We start from the raw sequence: 22,091 nt of genomic DNA, 5'->3' as shown, positions 1-22,091 counted from the left end.
GAACACCCGTGTTCCAACCCGACCGCCGACGGCTGCGTTTCGATAGAGGCGAAACGGAGAGGCATCCGTGTGCTGTGCGATGTCGATGCACGTAAAAGATCAACAGGTGGTCCAAATTACTCCGCAGCCCTCCACTACGGCTTCTCTCCGTCCGTCCGTCCGTCCGTCCGTCCGTCCGTCCGTCCGTCCGTCCGTCCGTCCGTCCGTCCGTCCGTCCGTCCGTCCGTCCGTCCGTCCGTCCGTCCGTCCGTCCGTCCGTCCGTCCGTCCGTCCGTCCGTCCGTCCGTCCGTCCGTCCGTCCGTCCGTCCGTCCGTCTGTCTGTCTGTCTGTCTGTCTGTCTGTCTGTCTGTCTGTCTGTCTGTCTGTCTGTCTGTCTGTCTAATCTATCTGTCTATCTGTCTGTCTGTCTGTCTGTCTGTCTGTCTGTCTGTCTGTCTGTCTGTCTGTCTGTCTGTCTGTCTGTCTGTCTGTCTATCTATCTATCTAATCTATCTATCTCTATCTCCACTTTCACTCCAACTTTCCGCTCTTCCCTTACGGCGCGGTACAGGTGTCCACAGAGCATGACAGATACTGCGCCTTTCCTTTATTGTGAACCAATTATTCCGAAGCCGATTTAACCTTTGATCTTTCCGAGGGACTTCAGGTGTCCACAGAAATAAGTGTGTCAGCGCCTTTCCTTTCATGTAAACCAATTATAGAACGCCGGTGAACTTCGATGCGTTCAACAGGACGCTGGTTGTGTGCGACGAAGGGGCGCGCGATGTACCCTATGCAGCAGCAACGTTCAGGCTTTCGTATTTCTCCACTACAAATTGTGCAGTAGACCCCGCCGGGGCGGCGCAGTGGTTACGGCGCTCGACTACTGTTCCCAAGGACGCGGGTTCGAATCCCGGCCTCGGCGGCCGCTTTTCGATGGAGGCGAAAAGTTAGGCGCCCGTGTGCTCTGCGATGTCAGTGCACGTTTAAGAACCCCAGGTGGTCGAAATTTCCGGAGTCCTCCACTACGGCGTCTTTCATAGCCTGAGTTGCTTTGGGACGTTACACCCCACAAACCACAACCACCACCACCGTAAGCATGGCCACCTATTTAACACAGCAAAATAACGTTTAATAATTAGACACATGCAAACAAAATCCTGTCAAAACGCCCTGCTGCTGCACGATAATCCGCGATTAGCTGAGTTAAAAACCGTCTGTATATTTTCGCGTTTGGCAATATCGTCTGCTATCAGTCATACAAAGCACACACGTGCTAGGGACGTTTCGAGGGACGTTCTGAGGGACGTTCAACTCCGCGCTTAAAAGGCCTAATTATCTTCGTTTCTTCTCTCTCTCTCTTTCTCCCGCTGCAGATACCCTTTGGTACACATGCAGTTTGCTACCCGCTCATGGACTAATTTCCTTGATCTGTGTGATTTTTCTCTGTTACCTCACAGATACTTATCTCACACATAGATATCATGAAAGCCCCTCAATAAACTATACCATGCAGTCATAAGTCACCCCATCATGTGAAAGCCATTGTATATAGATATGATGTCCAGCTTTAACCAAGCCTTCCAACGCCTCAGCATGTCGTGGGGTTGCATACGTTCGCTAGGTTCGATCACCTGATTCGCTAGGTTCTATCACCTGATTCTCCTCTACTGCTGAGCGTTGAAAGCTTTTCGGGCAAAAAATTGCGCTTTAGCCGATTTTGGGGGAATTTGATTTTGGAAAAGATTCAGGTCAAATCTAATTTTACCTGAAAGCGAATACTTTTGGCTGCCACTTTCTGTCAGCCCCGCTGCTGTACCCAAAGATGCGGGACCACATCCCAGCCACCCCACAAACAAACAGACGCTTTAGGTGATCACGACATATACGTGTCATGCGCTGATTTGCAGGGGTGTGCACTGGAACTAAATTTGACGAAAACAAAGTTTCCACTTGCGGTACAGAAAGAGAAAGAGAGGGGGGAAGCATTGTTTATGCATGGAAAAAGGGGAAAAATCATGCCTTCGTTCGTGGGCCTCATTTTTTAAATTCCGCTTCAGCTGGACTTTCCACATAGGCGGGTCATCAAAAAATGTCCACGGCAAAGTGAGGGATATATAGAGAGGGTTCCCATCAGGCCCTTGAACGGTTACAAGTAGCCGGTTTGGAAGTGCTCGCACTTTCCCACACCACGGCACCCATTTCCATTTACGAAGGTGAAATGAAGGCTTTATGGTACACGGGACTATCACCGTCGTCTTAAGAAATATCAAATGATAGCGCGGAAACGCGGAACCAGGAATTGTGGAAGATAATACGTCGTCAGGTGCAACGCGAATTAGTTTCTTCGCCTAGCGCAAGATGGCTCTGACATACCAGCTACTGTGCATGTAAGAACCTTGCACCAACAAGGAAGAGAGAGCGGTGAGCGCATTTTATTTATCTTCTAGATAACTACAGTGCAGGGTATTTCTCCCACATACGGGCAGAGGGAGCGTAGTGCGTCTGCGGCATTGGCGTTAGTAATCGGGTGCTATCTAATCTATGTACTCTGGCTCGTCTGGAGGAGACGTAACTGGCAAGAAGTAGACGCAGAAGGGCCTTCCTTATCGGGGAGGGGTTTCACCACTGTGACATTCATATTCATTTTTTCCTATATATTATTTTAGCTTTTTATGTCCAACCACAGCAGATAGCGCGTACTATGACCTACGACTTGACAATACGGAATGAGTATCAGCAGGACCGATGCAAACTCTTCGAGCTATGCTCCAGGATGTAATCCTCCAGTTCAAATACTGCAGCTTTCTGTACCTGCTTCTTTGACCCATACCGAAGCATCCCAGCCACCACGCAGGTCTGTTAGGGTTTGCTCGCGCATTCGGAGTTAGTGTACACGAAAATTTCGCAGCCTATATTTAAAAGCTTTGCTAATGAAGATGTCAAGTGGCCGCCAAATCCACCCTTTAAAGTACTCCCACAAACTACAGCTAGGAATGGATAACGTCTGCAGTGCTGCCTCCTGATGGAGTTTTGTGGGAGCAACAGTTGCGTCTCATTTTGCGAGTTTTAATCGTTTATTCAGTTCAGTTCAGTTCAGTCGTTTCCGACTCTTCGTGACCCTATGGACCATATCACGCCACGCTTTCCGGTCTCTCACTATCTTTCTAACATCACATAATTTCATCCGCAGCGCCTCAAGGATGCCATCTAACCATCGCGTTCGCTGCCTATCCCTTCTCCGGTGACCCTCAACCTTTCCCAACATCAAATCTTTCTCCAGCGACTCCTCTCTTCTCATCAGATGACCAAAGTAGCTGAGCTTTAACTTTAGAATTTGACCCTCCAATGAGCAGTCAGGGTTTATGGTCGACAATATCGACTGATTTGATCTTCTGGCAGTCCAAGGAACTCTCAAGAGTCTCCGCCAGCACCACAACTCAAACGCGTCAATTCTTCGGCGGTAGCACATACCGGGCTGACAAACACCTTTTCCTTCCTTTTGAGTATATAATCAAAATAACCACACAGTACTACTACTACTACTGAAACCTACTTACAGGCGATGCTGTCTAATGCAGTATTCTTAGATGCCTGGAACATGCCGCGTATAGCGTGTGCAGGACCATAGATGGAGAATAAATGTCAGACGTAAACGAAATATCCATTGGGTAAGATGACATTCAGTCCCGCCTCGACAACCAAATAAAGCGATAAATAGTACGGCGATTTTGAAACGGACGAACCGGCGCCGAAAACGGAGGCCCAAATCCGCTATCGCCTGTTTCGCAAGGGCCATGGATTATCTTGCGTAACAGGACACGCAAAGAGGACCGAGGCTCATAGGCACGCCAAATGTGCTTCAGCCGTTTCCTTGGTGCGTCAGAAACCAGCTAAGTTGCAGCTCCGCTCAAAGTCGAGGTGGCATAATGCGCTAATCTCCTTTGGCCGCTGGCTAATGGCGAACGGCGCGTTTCCTTACGTCTTTACAGCACGAAAGAGGCATCGCGGAACGAGACCACGCTGATTAATGGCAACGAAGGGCACTGCGGTCGAGGATAATCCGATGGAAAGAAAAAAAAATAATTCCGTTGCATATCTCGCGTTTTCCCCCGGTAGGGGACGAATGTTGATTATTACAGCAGTGCCCGCTAGTTATGAAACTAGACCAATGTTAAAAGCGGGCCCGGTTTCACCTGCTTTCGGTATATGGGGTTTCATACTAATAAAATCGGATGAGATCAGGGCACTGCTATTTCTGAGTGACGCAAATAATAATAGAAAGTCTTGTGGAAAGCACACGGATATTGGCTTCGACTTGGCTTCGAACGGATTGTGGCTTGTTCATTTCTTTTTAATCGATTTCTTTCTATTGTCAGCATAGAGTTTGAGTGCGTCGAATTCACCTGTCGGTGCAGTATTCCAAAATATATAATCCGCTTCAGACAGAAGAGGCTCAACGTGACAAAATCAGTTTTACCACCCTATCTATAAACACCGGTCAACCGTTAACTTGCCTACACCGTTATGCTTACGCTTTAACGATTCCCGCAGCAGTGGTGGCCCGATGACATTATAAAGTTAAACCTCACCTCAACCGTAATTCAATATCGCTTACTGAGGCCGAGTTCTGTTCAGGCGACCTCGCGTCAATTATGCACCAGTCTTTCACATGAACTTCACCATGCTAACACAAGCAAAACCCCACACGTATAACTTTAACGTTGAGATTGATTCGAGTTTGAGGTCAGAAACCTGACGAAGTTCTCCACCTCCGACCAGAGGCAGTGGGTACTATGTAGGCCGCTGCTGTCTTAAAGTACTATATGTATTCTTTTAATTTTTGTCATTAAAAACGACTTATCCATGTAATCACGCGAATAACTGTATATCCTATTGAGCCATTCGTACATGTACGCGGCATTAACACCGACTATCCCGAAATGCTAAATATAGAAAGAAACTAGAATCTGAAAATTAGCTCACATTTCCTAAGCTGAATAAACTGTGGTATTTGAGGATCCTGACGATAACAGAACCATATTTCCATGTGAAGTCCTTATTATTAAACTCTGTAAAGCTAACTGCCATACGTAAAAGAAATAAAGTAGTAGTTATGAGGTAGAGCTTATATATATATATATATATGTGTGTGTGTGTGTGTGTGTGTGTGTGTGTGTGTGTGTGTGTGTGTGTGTGTGTGTGTGTGTGTGTGTGTGTGTGTGTGTGTGTGTGTGTGTGTGTGTGTGTGTGTGTGTGTGTGTGTGTGAGAGAGAGAGAGAGAGAGAGAGAGAGAGAGAGAGAAGGAAAGAAGCCAACAGTCGGCGAGGCCAAGGAAAGAGTAGGGGATGTTACTTTATGTCCTTTTTTTTTTAATATTTACTTGGACAATCAGAGAAATTAGTAATGTAATCTTGTTTAGGGGAAGATAATTAAAGACAAAGTAGCAGAAAAAACAACGTGCCGATGGTCGGCACGTTGTTTTTACAATAGTATCCAGAAATGAGGCGCAACAAACACAATCACGTGAATAGAAAACACAACACAGGCGCACAACTGCGAGTTGGTGCAGCACCAACTCGCTCCTCAAGCTCTCTGCTTGCAAACGACGTGCTCATTTCGATGCAGTTCGGCCTCGCTAATCGGAGCAGGGACGATAAATGACAAGAAATGCAGGCCTGCCTGCTGTCCTGGCGCGGTGTCAAGACGTTCCACAGCCGGTCAGACATTTTAAGCGCGGTGTTTTGGTTTCATGGCGGCGTGTGAGGAACAAACCAGTTCTCGGTTATAATTATCGTTTCTTCCTTTCCCCATTTATGCAAGCGCGCGTGAGCATGCAATATTTATCTCGTCATTTTTTCCGGCAAACGAGTCAGATTGCAAAACTCGGCAAGGACGCTCGGAGAAACAAACGTACATGAAGCAAACACGAGACTAACAGAAATGCATCTCGAGCGCTCGGTAACTGGTTTGTTCCGGCCCAGATTTCGCGCAGTTTTATTTACCACTGCTAACCATAACGAAGTGCGCGTGCCGACATAACCGGCTTGCAGCGAAAACGCTGGTGAAAAAAAAAAAAAAAAAAAAAAAAAAGAGGAAACGCCACGGGGTCAACAGTGCAACAGCAGTCGCAAGACGACGCCGCAAATGTGTATAAGGTATATATACACGGGATGCCGCGGCGTTCCATTGGGAGTAGAGCAAGCAAAGCTCAACTCGAAAGCCTAGCAGGTTACATATGTGCCAGGCAAATTTTCGCTAACGACAAAGAAAAAAAAAGATACCGGGTTGTTCGATAGAAACCGCGAAATATGATTTCACGGGTCCGGTGCATGCATAATAAGGATAGGCCGGTGCATATCTAATACGATGTTGCATGCATGTTGATATCCGCTTCGCATATAACAGCCCTGCTTTCTTCCGAATTTCGCGCTGGTGGCATCGGGTTATTCATGAGGCTCTGTATAAAGTCCGCTATGCGCACCGAGAGATATTGAAGAAGCCTTACGTCGTATACACCTTAATCAGAGAAGTCAGGATACTGGAATCGCGTTATAGTTGCGAAATGTGGGATAGGAGAAAATAAAAATGGTGTCGTGCGCAGACGCGACTCCTTGTTAGTTCTGCTCATCGTGTTGCTTTTATTTTTCTGGTTGTCACTGCCGTTCAAGCTGTTGCTTATTTCTGTTTCACCTATTTTAGGTACACATGGAACTCCATACAGGCTCTCTGATAACATGGCAGGTGTAATTTTAAATACGCAACTCAGGGGGATAAATACGAGATCGAAAAATCTCACCAGTTCAAAAGTGCGTCCTTCTGTATACACGTACAAATACATACACGTTCAGGGCAGGAAGCTAATATGGTCCTACGAGTTCTGTTCCTATTGATCTACCCCCACCTAGGACACCTCAAACTGCAAGACGGAATCTCAAATTCGCGAAGATAATGCAACTTATAGTAAAAATTGCTGCAAGTTAACAGGCTGGTAATAACAAATAGTTAGCGCTTCGGGGTTTTTACTACATCGCCAAGGCTGCAATTATCTCTTCCGAACATTCTGCTGTTTTAGCCTAATCCAGAATCAAAAACAGAGACTTTATAATTACAAAGGCAGCTCATCCGTTGCATTTGCTTCAATTCGTTTCTTTTTTCGCTTTTTTTTTTTCGAGAACTCTAGAGATGCGAAAGCGCCATTGTCTGTGTAAGAAAGCTGGGACCTCGGATGAATAAAATAATAAGGCTCAGATGTACTCACTACGGCGCGAGTGCAAGCTTCGCACGCGCGCACTTAAAATCGGACAGAAAAAAATAAAAACGCATTTTCTGTGCCTTCGTGATGTGTTCAAACAATGCTTCTTCGGCGTGTTCCGCTCTCTCACAACAGCAGCAACGAGAAGAGGGCGCTGCGAGTTATCTAGCTTCGGTTAAGTGAAAAGAAAGCAGTCACGAAGTTCCTGCGTGCCTCTCTTATTTCGTTCAGCCGCTCGCTCGCTCTTCGCTAAGTCTCCGGTTCGTTTCATTATCTCTACGTCCAATCTCGAGGCTCCACTCCTTTTTCGCCTCGAAGCGCCGATTATGACGGCCTTCCTAAGAAAAATGCTGCGTGTGCTCACAGGCGCCATTGTGAATGCGGGCAAAGCAGACGACGGATAAAAACGGTGCGTAGCAGACGACAGAAAGAACTGGAGCAGAACGACGGCGCTTATGTAGTAGCAGAACGGCGCGTGAATAGCCTTCGTTTGCAATGCCGCATTGCTATTGGCCGACCTTCTGCGCGTCTGTTGTGTCTAGCACTAAACACGTGCAGTACAAGATCATGCAAACTCATTTGATCACATGCAGATTTCGTCAAGGTACCCCAAAGTTCTCATCCATCAAAATCCGTTACTCTAGTCGATCCAAAATGTCGGGGCAAGAGCTGGCTGTTACATCAGTGACGACAGTCGTATAAACTTGTCTTTTATGCACCAGTGGAAATGTTTCATCCATGGCATGGATGATATATATATATATATATATACAAGTGAAAAATTGCTTCATACTGTTTCCAAGTTTATTTGTAGTGGACGTTTCGGCAGGAGCACTGCCTTTCTCAAGAGTCTTGAGAAAGGCAGGGCTCCTGCCGAAACGTCGACTACAAATAAACTTGGAAACAGTATGAAGCAATTTTTCGCTTGTATATATATAATCGAAAGGGAGAAAGAAGGCTTTATTCACATCGACATGGACCTCGGGGCAGGGGCTCAGCCAAGGGGAGGGTCTCGTTGCCGGCAGGGAGATGAAACTCAGAAACACAATTTAAATATGTCCCGCAATCTGATTCCGGAAGTTGTCAGATCGATGACTCCGCATGTGAGCCGCAGTGTCGGCTATTAACAAGCCACAATTCCCTAACAGTCTCGAGCAGTTCACTTGAATATCTTAAGTGTAGCTAACCTTTCCGAACTCCCAAATATTGTACCAATTAGCCTTCTACATTTTCGCAAGAGGGGACTGTGTGATGACATGCATACACAGGCTGAATTCGCCTCGTCTCGTTCTTGACTGCCGACCTGTCCCCGATGTAGGGCGTTGTCTGCTCCCCGCAGTGAAAGCGGACGACGGTGAACGGAGAGAAACCAATAGGCTTTGTCAACGCTACTATCATGCACCGATTGCGCCCCAGTGAGAGCTGTCGAAACTCGGCACTACTCTGCGCCGCGCACGGGTATTGAGACCTCCTCTGCACGCCTCGCACGTTTCACGATGCCGCTGCACTGTTTTGTCTAGACGACGGAACGTAGCGAGGAGGAGGAGGAGAGGCTTGAATGCCGGAGGAGAGGTGAGGGAAGGCTATGCAAATTCCTGCGCCTTGCGCGCTGCTGCCGAGTCTCCACCTCCTCGCAGGCAAATGGCCCCGCTCAGAAACCGGGGCAAGCCTTGGGAGGGGAACGCCAGCACGGTCGCGTTTCTAACGAGAAGACTGAACGTGCGCGAGGAAAACAAAGGACCACCGCCGGCGGCAGTAGCGGGAACAGACATTGCGGAAGCGGCAATGGCGCCGAGCTCAACTCTGGAACGATCGAGGGGGCGCCACTGTACACCCGCACTTCGAGGCTGTATGTGACAAAGGGGTCGAATGTGTACAGTATATCCTCGAAAAGGGGGGAACGCGTCATGGATGAAAGGAAAATAAAATGGGCTCCAGGACTCTGCGATCTAACACAGCTCAAGAAATGACACTAGACGGCGCTCGACCGCCGCACACGCTCTCACTGCCTGTTTCGTAGCTATTCAGAAATGTCAAGAATCAAAACATATCACACGATGCTTTATTCAAATGCAGACACATGCGTGTTTTGATTAGTCAGGATGTGAACACGTTCCCAAGGAGATGTGACGTCACCGAATTTCCAATCACGATAGGCATACTGCGACTTCGAGCACGATACCGGACAAGTGCGCAAAATGAACTGCGAAATGAACACCACCGCCCCGGTTACCAACAACGCAGTAAAATTATCGCGCTGCCTTGAATCAACCACGGTATGAATAACTGCGAAATTAAAAGGCACCGTCTTGAGGCAGTATCGATGCCTTATCCCTTAAAAAGGAAATTAATAGAACAGCCGATGTAGTGAATCTCACTCTCCCTCTCCGTCCAGCGCAGCAAAGGTTCCGCAACATTTTCTTCCCAAATTCCGTCATAAGGATCACTTCCTAGTACACGTATAAAAAAAATGTCTGTGTGGTGGCGTTCGGAGGACAAGCCGATGGAGCATGCATGCAAATTACTTTAACGAAGGTTTCCCAATAGAGTAACTTCGGGTCTGCCACTTTCAGAGGTTGAGAAGAAAGCATGTCCGCCGTGTACCTGTTTCATTTTATTCGACAACAGCATATTGAGGTAAGCTTTGAACATAAATAAAAAGCGGGATAAAATGGATTGAGGCGGAAGAAGTACCATCTTTAGCGGCTCGCCAGTCTTGCGATTCGCCAATGTGTTCCGCTTCTGATTATATTTTGATTGCATATGCCGGTTCGTATTTGATTCCGTGCTTCTTTTTTTCTGCGTCACTCTCAGCGGCGGATTGACCACATTCCACCTTCCATCTCACACGATTGACAGGTGGAAGGTGGAGCTGCAACATCTGGCAAGTGAAAGCTGTCATGACGGCGATATTGGGGTTTTTCGCCATGCACTCCTGCTACTGTGGTATTAAATTGACAAGGGCACCCTCCGCGATGACTCATCCGTGGCTAGGCGTCCGATAGGCAATTGAGCCGAAACACCCTGGATCGAACCCGGCCGCGTTTCCATGGAGACGACGCGCAAAGGATACCCGTGCATCCCCAGTTGGTTGAAATTTATCCGAAGTACTCCCCTACGGCACCCGGAACGTCAAACACCGCACGCCATTATTACCGCGACAACAACAACAACAATAATTAATCAATCAATCTTTATTTAATGTGCGCAGGAACAAATATGTAATAATAATAATAATAATAATAATAATAATAATAATAATAATAATAATGATAATAATAATAATAATAATAATAATAATAATAATAATAATAATAATAATAATAATAATAATAATAATAATAATAATAATAATAATAATAATAATAATAATAATAATATCATTTTGATAAAAAACCTAATGTTTACCGTTCCCGCTTTCAGGCGTCAGGTATTTTCGCCTTCTGTGGAAGGTATTTCAGAGGAACAAGACGGAGAACGGGGAGATATTATGATGCCTAACGAGTCGCGTGACATGACCCAGAGGGAGCCACTGTGTGCACTAGTCATGAGACTGTTTTCATTACAACAATGCGAGGGCAGCCTCTCTCCTCAGTCAGTAGCTACAGCTATTAATTATCTGATTGTAACGTGAGCCCATGATTGTAACGTTAGCATTGGATCGCATCTCGTCACTATAGAGAGTGACAAAGACAACAACCGCAGCATCAGAGGTAATGTCCCGAAAACACGGTCAAATCTTCTACTACTAACGATGCTTCATCATAGACTAATCGCCTCCCTGACCGAGGGCTAGCGTAGTGCGGCTATTTAAGCAACAACGCGTTCCTCAACCTGCTTCGGTCTTTCCCACGTCCTTGCCTTGGATTGAAATAAGCACAAAGAAGGAAAACCAGACGGCCCCCAAGCCGGACATCTCTGTAGTCTTCAGCCGACCGCGCCACGTTCAACTCGTTTCCGGCAGTAGCAACTGCTTTATCCCGCCGGAAACAATGCATTCGCTACGCGCCGAGGAAAGAACAAATCAGATAAAAACAAAGAGAAAAAAAGTAGACACCGGCGACATTCCGGAACCGTCTCCCATTGATGATGTCCTTTCTCGCCGGGAGATAAAATGGAGAGAATCCCGCTAGCAACATCATCTGGCGATCGTCTCGAGCCGACCGCAACAACAATCGCAACAACAACCAAAGTGAACTTCTCTCGCTCGCAGACTGTGCGGCCAGTAGTCTCTTCTTTTTTTTTTTTTTTTTTCCATTTAGGTCAAGTTTCCCCGCGATGGTTTTCTTTTTGCCCATCGTGTCGGCCCTTCGCGACCTCCGAAAGACTGTCTGCACGCCTCGTCCATTGCCCGATGAACGGAACGTGGCCGATAAGCTGTGTATGCAGTTCCCGATGCATCGCTCAGTCGGTGCTTGGACGAAAGTTTTTCAGATCTCAGAGATATTAGCGACGATAATCATTGGCCAGCCACTGTTCAGCACCTATAAAACCTGCACGGACTAGAGGAAGTGAAACACGTAGATATGTAATGCTGATACGAAGAACGAGAAGTTGGTTAAGTTGGTTTAGTTTGCTTGATGAGGAGTTTCGAAGAGAAAAAGGAGATCACTCGCCAACCGATGTCGCGTCGACTGCTCTGCATATGGAGGACGTGTCTGATATAAGTTATATATAGCTACTGATATTACGCAGTCGATGATTAGACGAAAGGTTTATCAAGTCTGGAAGATGCGAGAGGATGTAACGGTCAATAACCGGTCACTGCCCTGCGCTGAAAGAGTTTAATTAAGCCAGCGAACACGACAGATAAGCGCTTCAGATAAGAAGCAGTAAACTCATTGATATAGGCCCCGCCGGGGTGACGCAGTGGTTACGGCGCTCGACTACAGTTCCCAAGGATGCGGGATCGAATCCCGGCCTCGGCGGCCGCTTTTCGATGGAGGCGAAAAGCAAAGGCGCCCGTGTGCTGTGCGATGTCAGTGCACGTTAAAGAACCCCAAGTGGTCGAAATTTCCGGAGTCCTCCACTACGGCGTCTCTCATAGCCTGAGTCGCTTTGGGACGTTAAACCCAACAAACCAAACCATCATTGATATAGTTTGCCTCGTCTACTGCAGTTAACGACGGACAAATGACGATGCGGTCCCTAACCTGTACCCTACCAATTCTTGCTGCACGACCGCTCCGATAAGTTACAGCTACCAGTTAGGGGAAAGTCCTCCCAATTCTAGAAGATATGAAATATGTTTATAGTCAAAAATTGGCCGACGCACGAAGAAAGAGACAGAAGCTGGGCATATTGTATAGGCAAAATTTCGAACAGCCCTTTTCCGTGTGCACTTGGCGTCTCCAGTCTTCTTCACGCTTATATGTTAGAACAAGAAACAACTAGCTATTACTTGGCACTTCCCGCGTTTTCACTAGTTAGTATTATGGTTAAATGCAACGGCGCAAGTATGTCGCAACGCACGGAGACCAACTAGACCAAATGCATTCACAGAATGCATTTTCACTCTGCATTCTTGAACTTGCCGGTTGCAACGGAAACTCTTCAATATCCCCCCGCGTCTCAAGCAGAAATTGAAAAGGAAGGCAAAAAGAATACAATAGGAAGTAAACGAAGGAGACAAAAGAAAAGTACTACAGAATGGCTGGCGATATGAAAGAACCTATAATATGTCCTGGAAATGCAATTTTTGCGGGCTTCACATACTTCTGCGGGCACCCGCATATAATAGTGAATAACCCAGAAGTATTGTTATATATCATACGTCAATAGGTAAAAAAATAAGGGTGTGGCTGAATAGACTGTTTATTCGTCGGCGTTACGAAAGACTCTGCGCGTTCATGTATTTGAGGTTTCTCAAGGTTTCATAGACTTCTGCTGGTACCCGTACACGAACGTGAATAACATGCGAACTTATGTGTATATATATATATACTGTACCATGCCAGTATGCAGAAACAAAGGGAAGTAACGTGCGTGCTGGACTAACATCAAACAATATATTTTGAAGACGGCGAAAAAGCAAGTGGACTGAACCAAGTGTTCAACATTTTCGGCCGCGCCTAGCACTCAGCAAGGCACCGCGCACTGTTCGCGGCGGAGTTGAAGGAACGAACGAAAACAAGGGGGATCCGGGAGCGAATTGCACTTTGATCGACGACGTTTGAAAGATCCAGAATAAATCGATTCCCGGCCTATCAACTCGACCTGTGTACGTACCGACTCGGACACGCTCGAGGCTTTGAGGTGTTCTACGAATGACCCCCCCCCCCCCCTCCCCCCTCCTTTTTTTTTTTTTTGTTCCCACCAGTTCCTTTCTGTAATATAGGTGTGCAGACACACGAGTTCGCTATTGGGCGGAGCCACGCTACATGAGTCGAACGAACCGCGCTTTTGATCACGTTGGTATTACGTAGCCTTGTCAATCATTCGCGCACACGCGCCTTTCTGCGTGAGGCGTCGAGCGACTATGGCCACACCTTAACTTTAATCGGACGCGAGCAACGACGAACGGGACGGGACGTCCAACGGCTCAAAGCGCTTGTTGGTTGCGTTCGTAGCTGGTCAGAGGCTATTGGAACTCCTGTCGGGGCTAGACGCGCCTTTTGCTCGCTCTGGTGTTTCTGGCTTTTGTTTTTGCAGTTTTTCACCCTCTTGTACACCGAAGTTTACATGGATGCCCAAATACACTGTTCTGGGCCGCCAACGCGCGGTCTATAGCTGCTGCCTACCTGCCCTGAGGGAAAGCAAAAATTGTTCATTTGCCAGCCGTTGAATGCGAGTCTGTAACGTGTCACTACGGTCGCTAAATGAGATGGAGTACATGACACGAGTTGAGAATGACAACAGCGCCGGTTTGGAATATTTGGATGTCAGGGGCTCAGCCCATTCCGCTAGGGCCAGGGCACCAGATTCAATTACTGTGGTAGTATTTTTTATCAAACTTATCTTTTATATTATTATTGTGACGCCATGAGAAAAAGGTGAGGGCATGATGAGAAATACGAAAGTGAAAGGAGAAAGGACAAAGGTGTAAGAGAAAAGGGAGGGGGGAGTCGGATTTCGGCGTCACTTTTTTTTGCCATACATGATTAGAATTTGTCGGAGCCATTGTTATTTATTATTCACAGATTAGTCTTTGCTTTCCTTGCTCATTTTTCTTAGTTGCGTTCCTGCTTGTATTCGCAAAGTTATCGGCATTGTAGAATAATTCAAATAAATAAAAACAGCTCATTCGAAAGCAAAATGACTGGAGGCCCCATTTTTTTCTACAGTTGTTGTCGTCCAAATAACTTATGGCACATACCCCTGTCGTGATTTTTTTTTTCTTCTTCTTCCTCCAACACCGCGATGTCAAATTATTTTCACCTCACGGCTGAAAAATTATGTCATCACAACGAGCGGTGACGACGGTCTGAGCAAAATAACTTCATTATCGAGACCATCGCGGCTCAAGCACATCGCCTAAATTCGCTATTTTGCCGAGCGCAGATTAACAAGCTCGAGTAATGACAATCACGACGGCTCGCTATAGCGCTCGCGTTACGACACTACGCAGTTGGCTTGCAGCATCACTCCTCACTTCTATCACCATGATCTCTGTCGTCACCAGATTACTGAACTCCACTACAAGACGAAAGACATTCCCATCAATATCTTGTTATCCCGTGTCACCGCAGATTTCGCAATCTCATATCCACCCAACTGACACTCCGTCGCCGCCTGCTACATTCTCCTTCTCCTGGAATGCGCAGTGGCAAGCAGGCAGAATGAGTGACTGCCCCTATTGATTAACCGTACAGATGGTTACCGTCACCACTATATTAAATGGCATACACTTTTTGTCTATGTTTCAATTCATATTATGGAGCGTTAGCGAACAGTGGCAGCATCGCCTAGGGCCCACGACTGCTGGATCGTGCCAATTGAGCGGGTTCAGTCCCGGCCACGGCGGTATACTTTTCGGTGGAGGCAGAAAGCAAGCCGCCCATGTACTCTATGATGTTAGTACACATTAAAGAACCTCAGGTTGTCGGAATTTCCGTAGCCCTCCACTACGGCCTCCTATACATATCCCGGGTCACTCTGGAACGGTAAATCATCTGAACCAAGCCGATTCATGGCAGCACTTGCTGTTTTCTTCCTTTTCGCTTTCTGTGCCTGCAAACTACGCTGACTGTGGGCGTGGTGGCGTTCGACCGAAGAGCGATGCAGGTGGGTAAGCCGCGCCCCTGTCGGCAGGAAGACGCAATGAACCGTAACTCGCGAGAAATCCCCGGGCTTGTACTACGTGACCCGTGGGCGTGAGTGGCTGTTTAAGCGACAAAGCACCTCCGCTGTCGGCAAGGAAGTCGTCACGCTCTCCCGAGACGGAAGTGGAAATGCGTCCGAACGACGCAAAGCAGCCACGCAAGCCCCGCCGCGCCTTCGGGGGATACGCATTCCACATCGGCCTGCCCCCTCGCCATTCCCGGCCTCTCCTCGTGCCGTGTGTAAGTACGGCACGCAGCCACAACATGAGAAAAAAAAAAAAAAAACACGTAGCCTTGTTGCGTGTACGACACACGTGCTTAATTTTTCTTGCTCATTTTTTTTTTCCTTATGCGCGGCATCCCTGGCTGAACCCATGCATTCATGTACGACTATACGCCACATAGCATACGGTAATTGAATCGGCGGCAAGCAGACGATCTTTTACCTTTTACCACTAGCCAAGATTGCGTTCTGCATTCATTGCCACAGTGGCGGAGAAAGCACTGCACTGAAGAAACTACTACAGGTGCACGAAGCACAAGAGTGCTGTTGTCTGCATGAGCATTTACCAACTTACCCAACTTTCTTCGATTGTGAGTTTTATATGTGAACAGATATGGATAAATATCAGGATTTAGACAGATATGGCATATCTGCCCAAAATGTATGATGGTATATTCCAGGTCTGACCATATTTTTCCGAAATTCCTGACAGGGCCATACCTTCCAACCTCCTTACATCGAGTGACCGTATCTGGGAGAGCTGTGATACAAAACTGAATCGAGGGTTTCTCTAACTTGCTTTAGCGATTAAAGCAAATGCACGATATGACCACGAGTAACTAAGGTATAATGCAAACCAGCCGTCATGGATTATTAGGATAGGCAGAAATCGCAATGCAAAAAAGCATATCACATCGAAAAAAAAAAAAAGTCTACAATTGCCGATGTCAAAACACCACTGAAAAATATCTGAGCTGTGCATCTGCCCAGCTGTACCCCCCTCTTTTTCTTTGTATTCTTTTTATAGCCGGAGGCGTATAACATGCTTCGAAAAATATTTCTGGCTCCGCTACATTTATTTTTTTTTTCATAATATTTCAGCTAACACTGTAAAATACGAAAACCAATTTCTTTCGCGTTTTGAACTTGTTTTTTTTTTTTCCTCCTGCATCCATTTCTAGCGTGAAACTCCCTACGACTGAGGGTAAAATAAACTAAACTGAAGGTGCGTCGGTTATTGCAACGACTGAGGTCGACAGGTGGTTCCACCTATTACTAGTCGATGGGACGCTGGAGTGGAGAAGCAATTTACCGCGGCAATGCGGTCATAGTGCCGATGACCATGAAATCAGGGTCGAGCAGACGATACGCAGACCGGGCGACGCGTCGTCTGCTCGGAGAAAGCGCGGCCGCCGCCATGACAGCACGGCCATAGCTCGGTTATGGTAGTGCCACCGTAGCAGCGGTTGTTGTTCGAAGAGGAAGCGGGCGCCGCGCGTGCCCGTCCACTTTTGGGCCCATCCTAATCCTGAAGAACAAGTTTCGCGGCGGCGGCGGCGCGGGCCTTACTTTTGGAGCGTGTCGGGCGACCGGGGATGCCGTGAGAGGAGACTGCCACTTCCTCGTCGTCGCAGGGCAAAGCTCTTTCGGGCCCACCTTGGCCTGTCTCCTTTCCGGCGAAACTTTTGCTCGGAAGATAGGAGTCGTGTTTCCGGAGCACTATCATCATCATTATGCGACAGTGCATGTATGTACAGGGTCATCCACTTCTAAATATAACACGCTCACTGCTTTCAAAGCAACGTTTCGTCCGACGCAGGCATATATCGACGCAAAGCGATGAAAAGCACAGATGAGCCCGGACGTAGTAAAACTGACATTCGAGCTAGTTGGTAAATCATCTTGGAAAATTAACAGCGCACACACGACAGGGACAGGGTGTGTGGTGTGGTGTTTTCTCCCTTGTCCCTGTCGTGTGTGCGCTGTCAATTTTCCAGGACCCGGACGTGCTGCTTCACAATATTCAGCCACTTAGCTTTATTACACGGTCTGGTCGGACGCAATGGCCCTTCGATAGCAGTGAACATGTTACAGCTAGAAGTGGACGAGACTGTATGTACACATGTGGCAGTGAATGCGATATGTGTGATGTCAGTCCATGCGATACAGACTGACGTGGCAGAACGGTGGCTGGGTGTGAGCTAAGGTACGGTGTGGAATGCAGCGTGAGTTAACGTCCTGAAGCTGCAAAGTTATGGTTCTTCCGCGTGCTCTGACATCGCGCAGCAGACGGCTGTCTTTCGTCTCCGTCGATGTGCGGCCGCCGGGAATCAGGATAGAAATCCCGCTTAATTTCATAGAAGAATCAGTCTTCATGGAACAGTACATCCGGAATTCCTCGCTGTCTCCGACAAGCGAGGGAACCTCGCCGAACGGACGCACGCGTGTTGCACTACCCGCGGCAATTCCTGAGTGACACTGAAAGGGTGGTTGCGGTGAAATCTCTCACCGGCACAACCAGACACAAGCACAGCTTCGGGTTCTGCATACAGTTTCTTCTCATTCTAGGCAACCAGGCGAAGTCACCTTTCGATTTCCTCTGTCAAATCCAAATATCCGTTTCCAACCAATAAAGCAGTTTTTTTTTTTTTTTTTTTTTTCCCCGCTTTTCCTGTCGAAAGAACCCGTTACGGGTGAATCAGTTCGGCATTAACCGAGGAAGTAGTGCTGCTAAACACGTGCGAAAAAACAGCTTGCGATATCTGCCCCATGACGCGTCCGCCTTTACATGCGCTAAGCTCTCGTTAATTGAGCGGGTCTCGTAGTTAGCAGGTCAACCGGAACACACCAGACCGCCGCAAGGCATTCGTTCTTTCTTTCTTTCTGCCATCTGCCGTTCCCCTCTCGCGAAGTCGCTACTGCGCTCCAATTACGTCAACGCTAAGCAAGTAAAAGAGACCGGCGCGTTCTAGAACGGCTTGAGTTTTGGCCAACATTTGGCGCTTCCGGCAGGTCGCGGCCAGAGGTCGTAAATCACCGATACTTATAAGGTCAGTTGAAAAATGGAAGCGCGTCAAGACCTGCTTGGACTTGGGAGCGTTGGTTATCGATGGGCGGCTGACTTCTTGCTCCCGGGTATGTGACCGATTCAGTGAAGAGCCTTGGACACATTTCAGTCTTGTCATACGAGCGCAGGAGCAACCGAAGATTGAATGGATTGCAAAATCAATTAAACTGGTCACGCTGCTTCCCGCAACTGTGAGCTCCCGTTCGTAGTTTCTCATCTTTCCTGCCATGCTGGAAACCCTGACTCCATTTTTGTTTGGTGTCATACTTGCGTTTTCTTTTTGCTGCCCTGGCTATATGCGGAACATAATACAGATGCCGTACGGTAGCAAAGCACCTGTAACTGGGTCACGGACATGTTTGTGGAAAATCACCTCAGTAAGAAGCCAGGTAGTTATTAGATAAAAAAATATCCCCCTCAGAAACAAGGCGCCTGCCAGCAGTAGTTTTTCACGGAGTTTTCTTACGCATAATCATCTCCCGAACAGCCACCATGGCTATCTAGGAAACAGCAGGAATGCTATGTGGTAACAGGGTTTTCTGCTTGCAATGTGCCCTGAATAAAGGTAAAAGGTGCTAGAATGTCCACAAGATTTGCCCTGCACAGCCTCCATTTTCAGTATTCACCATGCTGTATCCGCCGACGTACGGAAAGGTTTTGCTAAATGTAAGAAAGCAATTTAGTTTGGCACGGCACCCCTAAATTCCAAAGGTCTCTAAAGGTCATGGAATGGGTCCTTGTTACCTTATACTTCTTCAGCTAATGCTGCGCTACACGGACAAGAAAAAGAAAAAACCTCGGTCGCTAGCTTTGGCAAATACAGTGTTACGTGGTGTGCACGTGCCTTTTCTTCCCTATTGTCCCCTTTCATTTCTCCCTCACAATCCGTTTCATATGTCCCGCAGCCTTCTCTTTTTCCTCTGACGAATTACACGATGTAATCCATCGGCTTGGTCGCCAATGCATTGAAAAAAAAAAAAAAAAAAAAAAAACTATGTCTGATGTGTATGCTGTTTTTCCTTCGGACCATACTTCTGTATACATCATACCAAATAAGACACCCCGGCTATCCAGAATATAGTGCATGAAACATGTGGGGTAACCCGTCAGTTTTGTGTTTACATCGTTTTGCACAGCTTTCGTTTCAACTATCTTTTTTTTTTGTTTACATGTTCTGTTTTTGTTAAAAGCATATATTCGTTTTTTGAGATGTTTTTATCGTGTTGGACAACCGAGCTGTCCGATACCACAGCCGCAGGCCTTTATACGCAGCACCAGCGGAACCTAAAGAAACGTAAACAGAAGTGCACAGACGGTACTGAATTGACTCGCGTCCTTTCAGTTGCTTCTCGGTAGAAGTTTTGACACAGGATTTTTTTTTCGTCGTGGATAGCCACCGTAGCAACGCAGTCTGTCAAGCCGTACTTTTAAAATGAGCAGAAAAGAAAAAAAAAGCGGTTTGGTCCGATGCGCACTGTACTCACGTCCTTTGGGCTTCTTTTCTGGGAAGCAGATCCTGAAGAGTCCCTGGTCGCGGCTGAAGTACTCCGTTCTCGTCTCGTAAGCCCGGTACTCATCTGTGTCCTTCTGCAACTGCTGACGGATGGCGGTCCGGTTGGACACGCGTCTCCAGCCAGTTATCCGTGCCGAACGAGATAGAGAGGCAGGCTAACGCCAGCACCGCTGCTATGGTCGCTATCGAGAGGGTCACCGCTGAGCAGGCCATGATTGTGAGGGGAGCGTCTTCTCAAAGAAGGGGGAGAAAAAAGATCACGGTTTGCGCAACACAGCACTCCGATCGAACGCCGATGACTAAAACCCACAGGTGTGGTTCACTCAAGGGAACGGCGCGGTCTGCACTCGACAACTCAACGAGGAGTCACAAACACGTCTTCACGACACAGGACGAAGACGCCGACGCGCCCAACACCAGTAGAAGTTCGCAGGAGACGACGTCGTAGGAAGCGCACCTTGTCCGTGCCACCGGCGCGGAGTGTTCCAGGGTCTGTTCGTATAACGTTCGCACTCGTTCGTAGAGGGGCCGTCGGATGGCCGACGGCACAAAGGAGGCTAGGTGGAAGACCGGGGGAAGCCTGCCTTGGCAGGCGACGCCGCACGTTCGGCGGCTTGGGTCGGGAGCGACGGGACGCCGGCTTGTCGCCTCTTTCTGCCGGTCAACCTACGGTAAAGCAGATGGCACGCACACACAACAGACACTTGTTTCCAAGGGGTTGGCGGGTCACTACACTACCACTGCTGGCGTCGCTGCTGTCTGCAGCACCAGGCGAGAGGCTTGCTGAGGCGCGATCGGCGTTGGGCGAGGGTGAAAGAGGGTGCTGCGTGCCACACGGCCCGGTGCGAGCAGCCTCCAGGAAAGAAACACGTCGGCGTGGGCCGCTTCGAAGTGGAGGAGGAGAGTGGGACCAACTTTGCCAGAGGGAGCGTCGCAACGCCGTTGAAGCTGGATGAAGGAAGGAGTGAGGAAGGGAGTCTGAGAGAAGTAAAAAGCGAAGGACGCACAAGTCCAGGTACGGGACCTTTCTTTCGAAGGGGTGAGGAGGCAGCAAAAATGCCTTCTCGGGTCTCCGTTCCTCGGCGGGCCAGGAGAGAAGAACACCCCCCTTTCTCTTTTGGTGCAGGGCTTCGGCGAGAACCTACCTGCGCGGCTGCTACGTAGTGCGTCGTCTTTTTTTCCCGGCCACCAAGTCATGTGCTGCCGCCTCTCGTGTGTGTGCACCGTGTGTGTACAGGTGGAGGAAATAGAGGAGGAAAGAGACGGAGGATGAGAGGCGAGGACACAGCACGAGTCCACGTCTCTCTCCCTCCGCCTTTACTCTCTGCCATAGCGTCATTTCCCGCGATGGCGCGGTGTAGAGAGGGAGAAAGCTGGGGCACGGCGTCTTTCGCGGCGGTGCAACAGGTACCCCTCCCAACAGTTGCCGGCGGCTCCGCCAGACCGTCGCCGTGGTTGTGTAGCACACCACTCGCTCGGCCGGCGAGAGAACGGCGATGGTATGCAACGCCTGCACCGCTCGCGATCGCTACCACTGCCGCCATCCAGGGTTACAGCGCGGAACCACGCGTTTCACTCTTTCCCCCGACGCGTAGAGTTAATACACCTGACGTCCGCTACATAATGGCAGCCATAGCTATGCAGCGCCTGACAGCTGTCCTGCGAGTTTAACTGTCTCGTTGGTCGGTTCATCGCCCGCCCGATGAAGTTCCGCTGGGATGCATGCAGGCAGCAAGCATATGCTTTCCCGCAGAACACGTTTAGATTGAGCTTTTCTAGGAAATGGCAGGACAGGCATTGGTGAAAAATAAATTTCTTGAGTGTTTATTTTCTTGGCTAATTCAATAGCGCAGGGCGACTGGCTGCATTTTAGCACGTGTGAAGTAAACATGGGCCTTGTTCGTAAGCTGTTCGCAAAGTCTTATCGTTAATACGCTACCAATTATCTAATAATTTTGTGAGAAATTAAAGCTTGGCTAAGGCAATATTTCTACAGAAACTGCTCTATATG

General features: G+C 48.1%; 1 protein-coding gene across 1 annotated transcript in view; it reads right to left on the bottom strand.

Annotated features, from left to right (window-relative positions):
- Positions 1-21,280, bottom strand: part of LOC146189903 (transmembrane protein 114) — a 101,406-nt gene extending 80,126 nt beyond the window's left edge. Inside the window, 2 exon segments of the mRNA XM_084604643.1 lie at positions 20,052-20,184; positions 20,186-21,280. Coding sequence (XP_084460769.1) covers positions 20,052-20,184; positions 20,186-20,293 — 241 coding nt within the window. The 5' untranslated portion in view covers positions 20,294-21,280.
- Positions 21,281-22,091: the final 811 nt, after the last annotated feature.

Source organism: Amblyomma maculatum, chromosome 5, assembly GCF_055883805.1.
Source record: "Amblyomma maculatum isolate TAMU_Amacu chromosome 5, ASM5588380v1, whole genome shotgun sequence".
Lineage (NCBI taxonomy): Eukaryota > Metazoa > Arthropoda > Arachnida > Ixodida > Ixodidae > Amblyomma > Amblyomma maculatum.
This window is presented reverse-complemented; position numbering and strand designations above follow the sequence as displayed.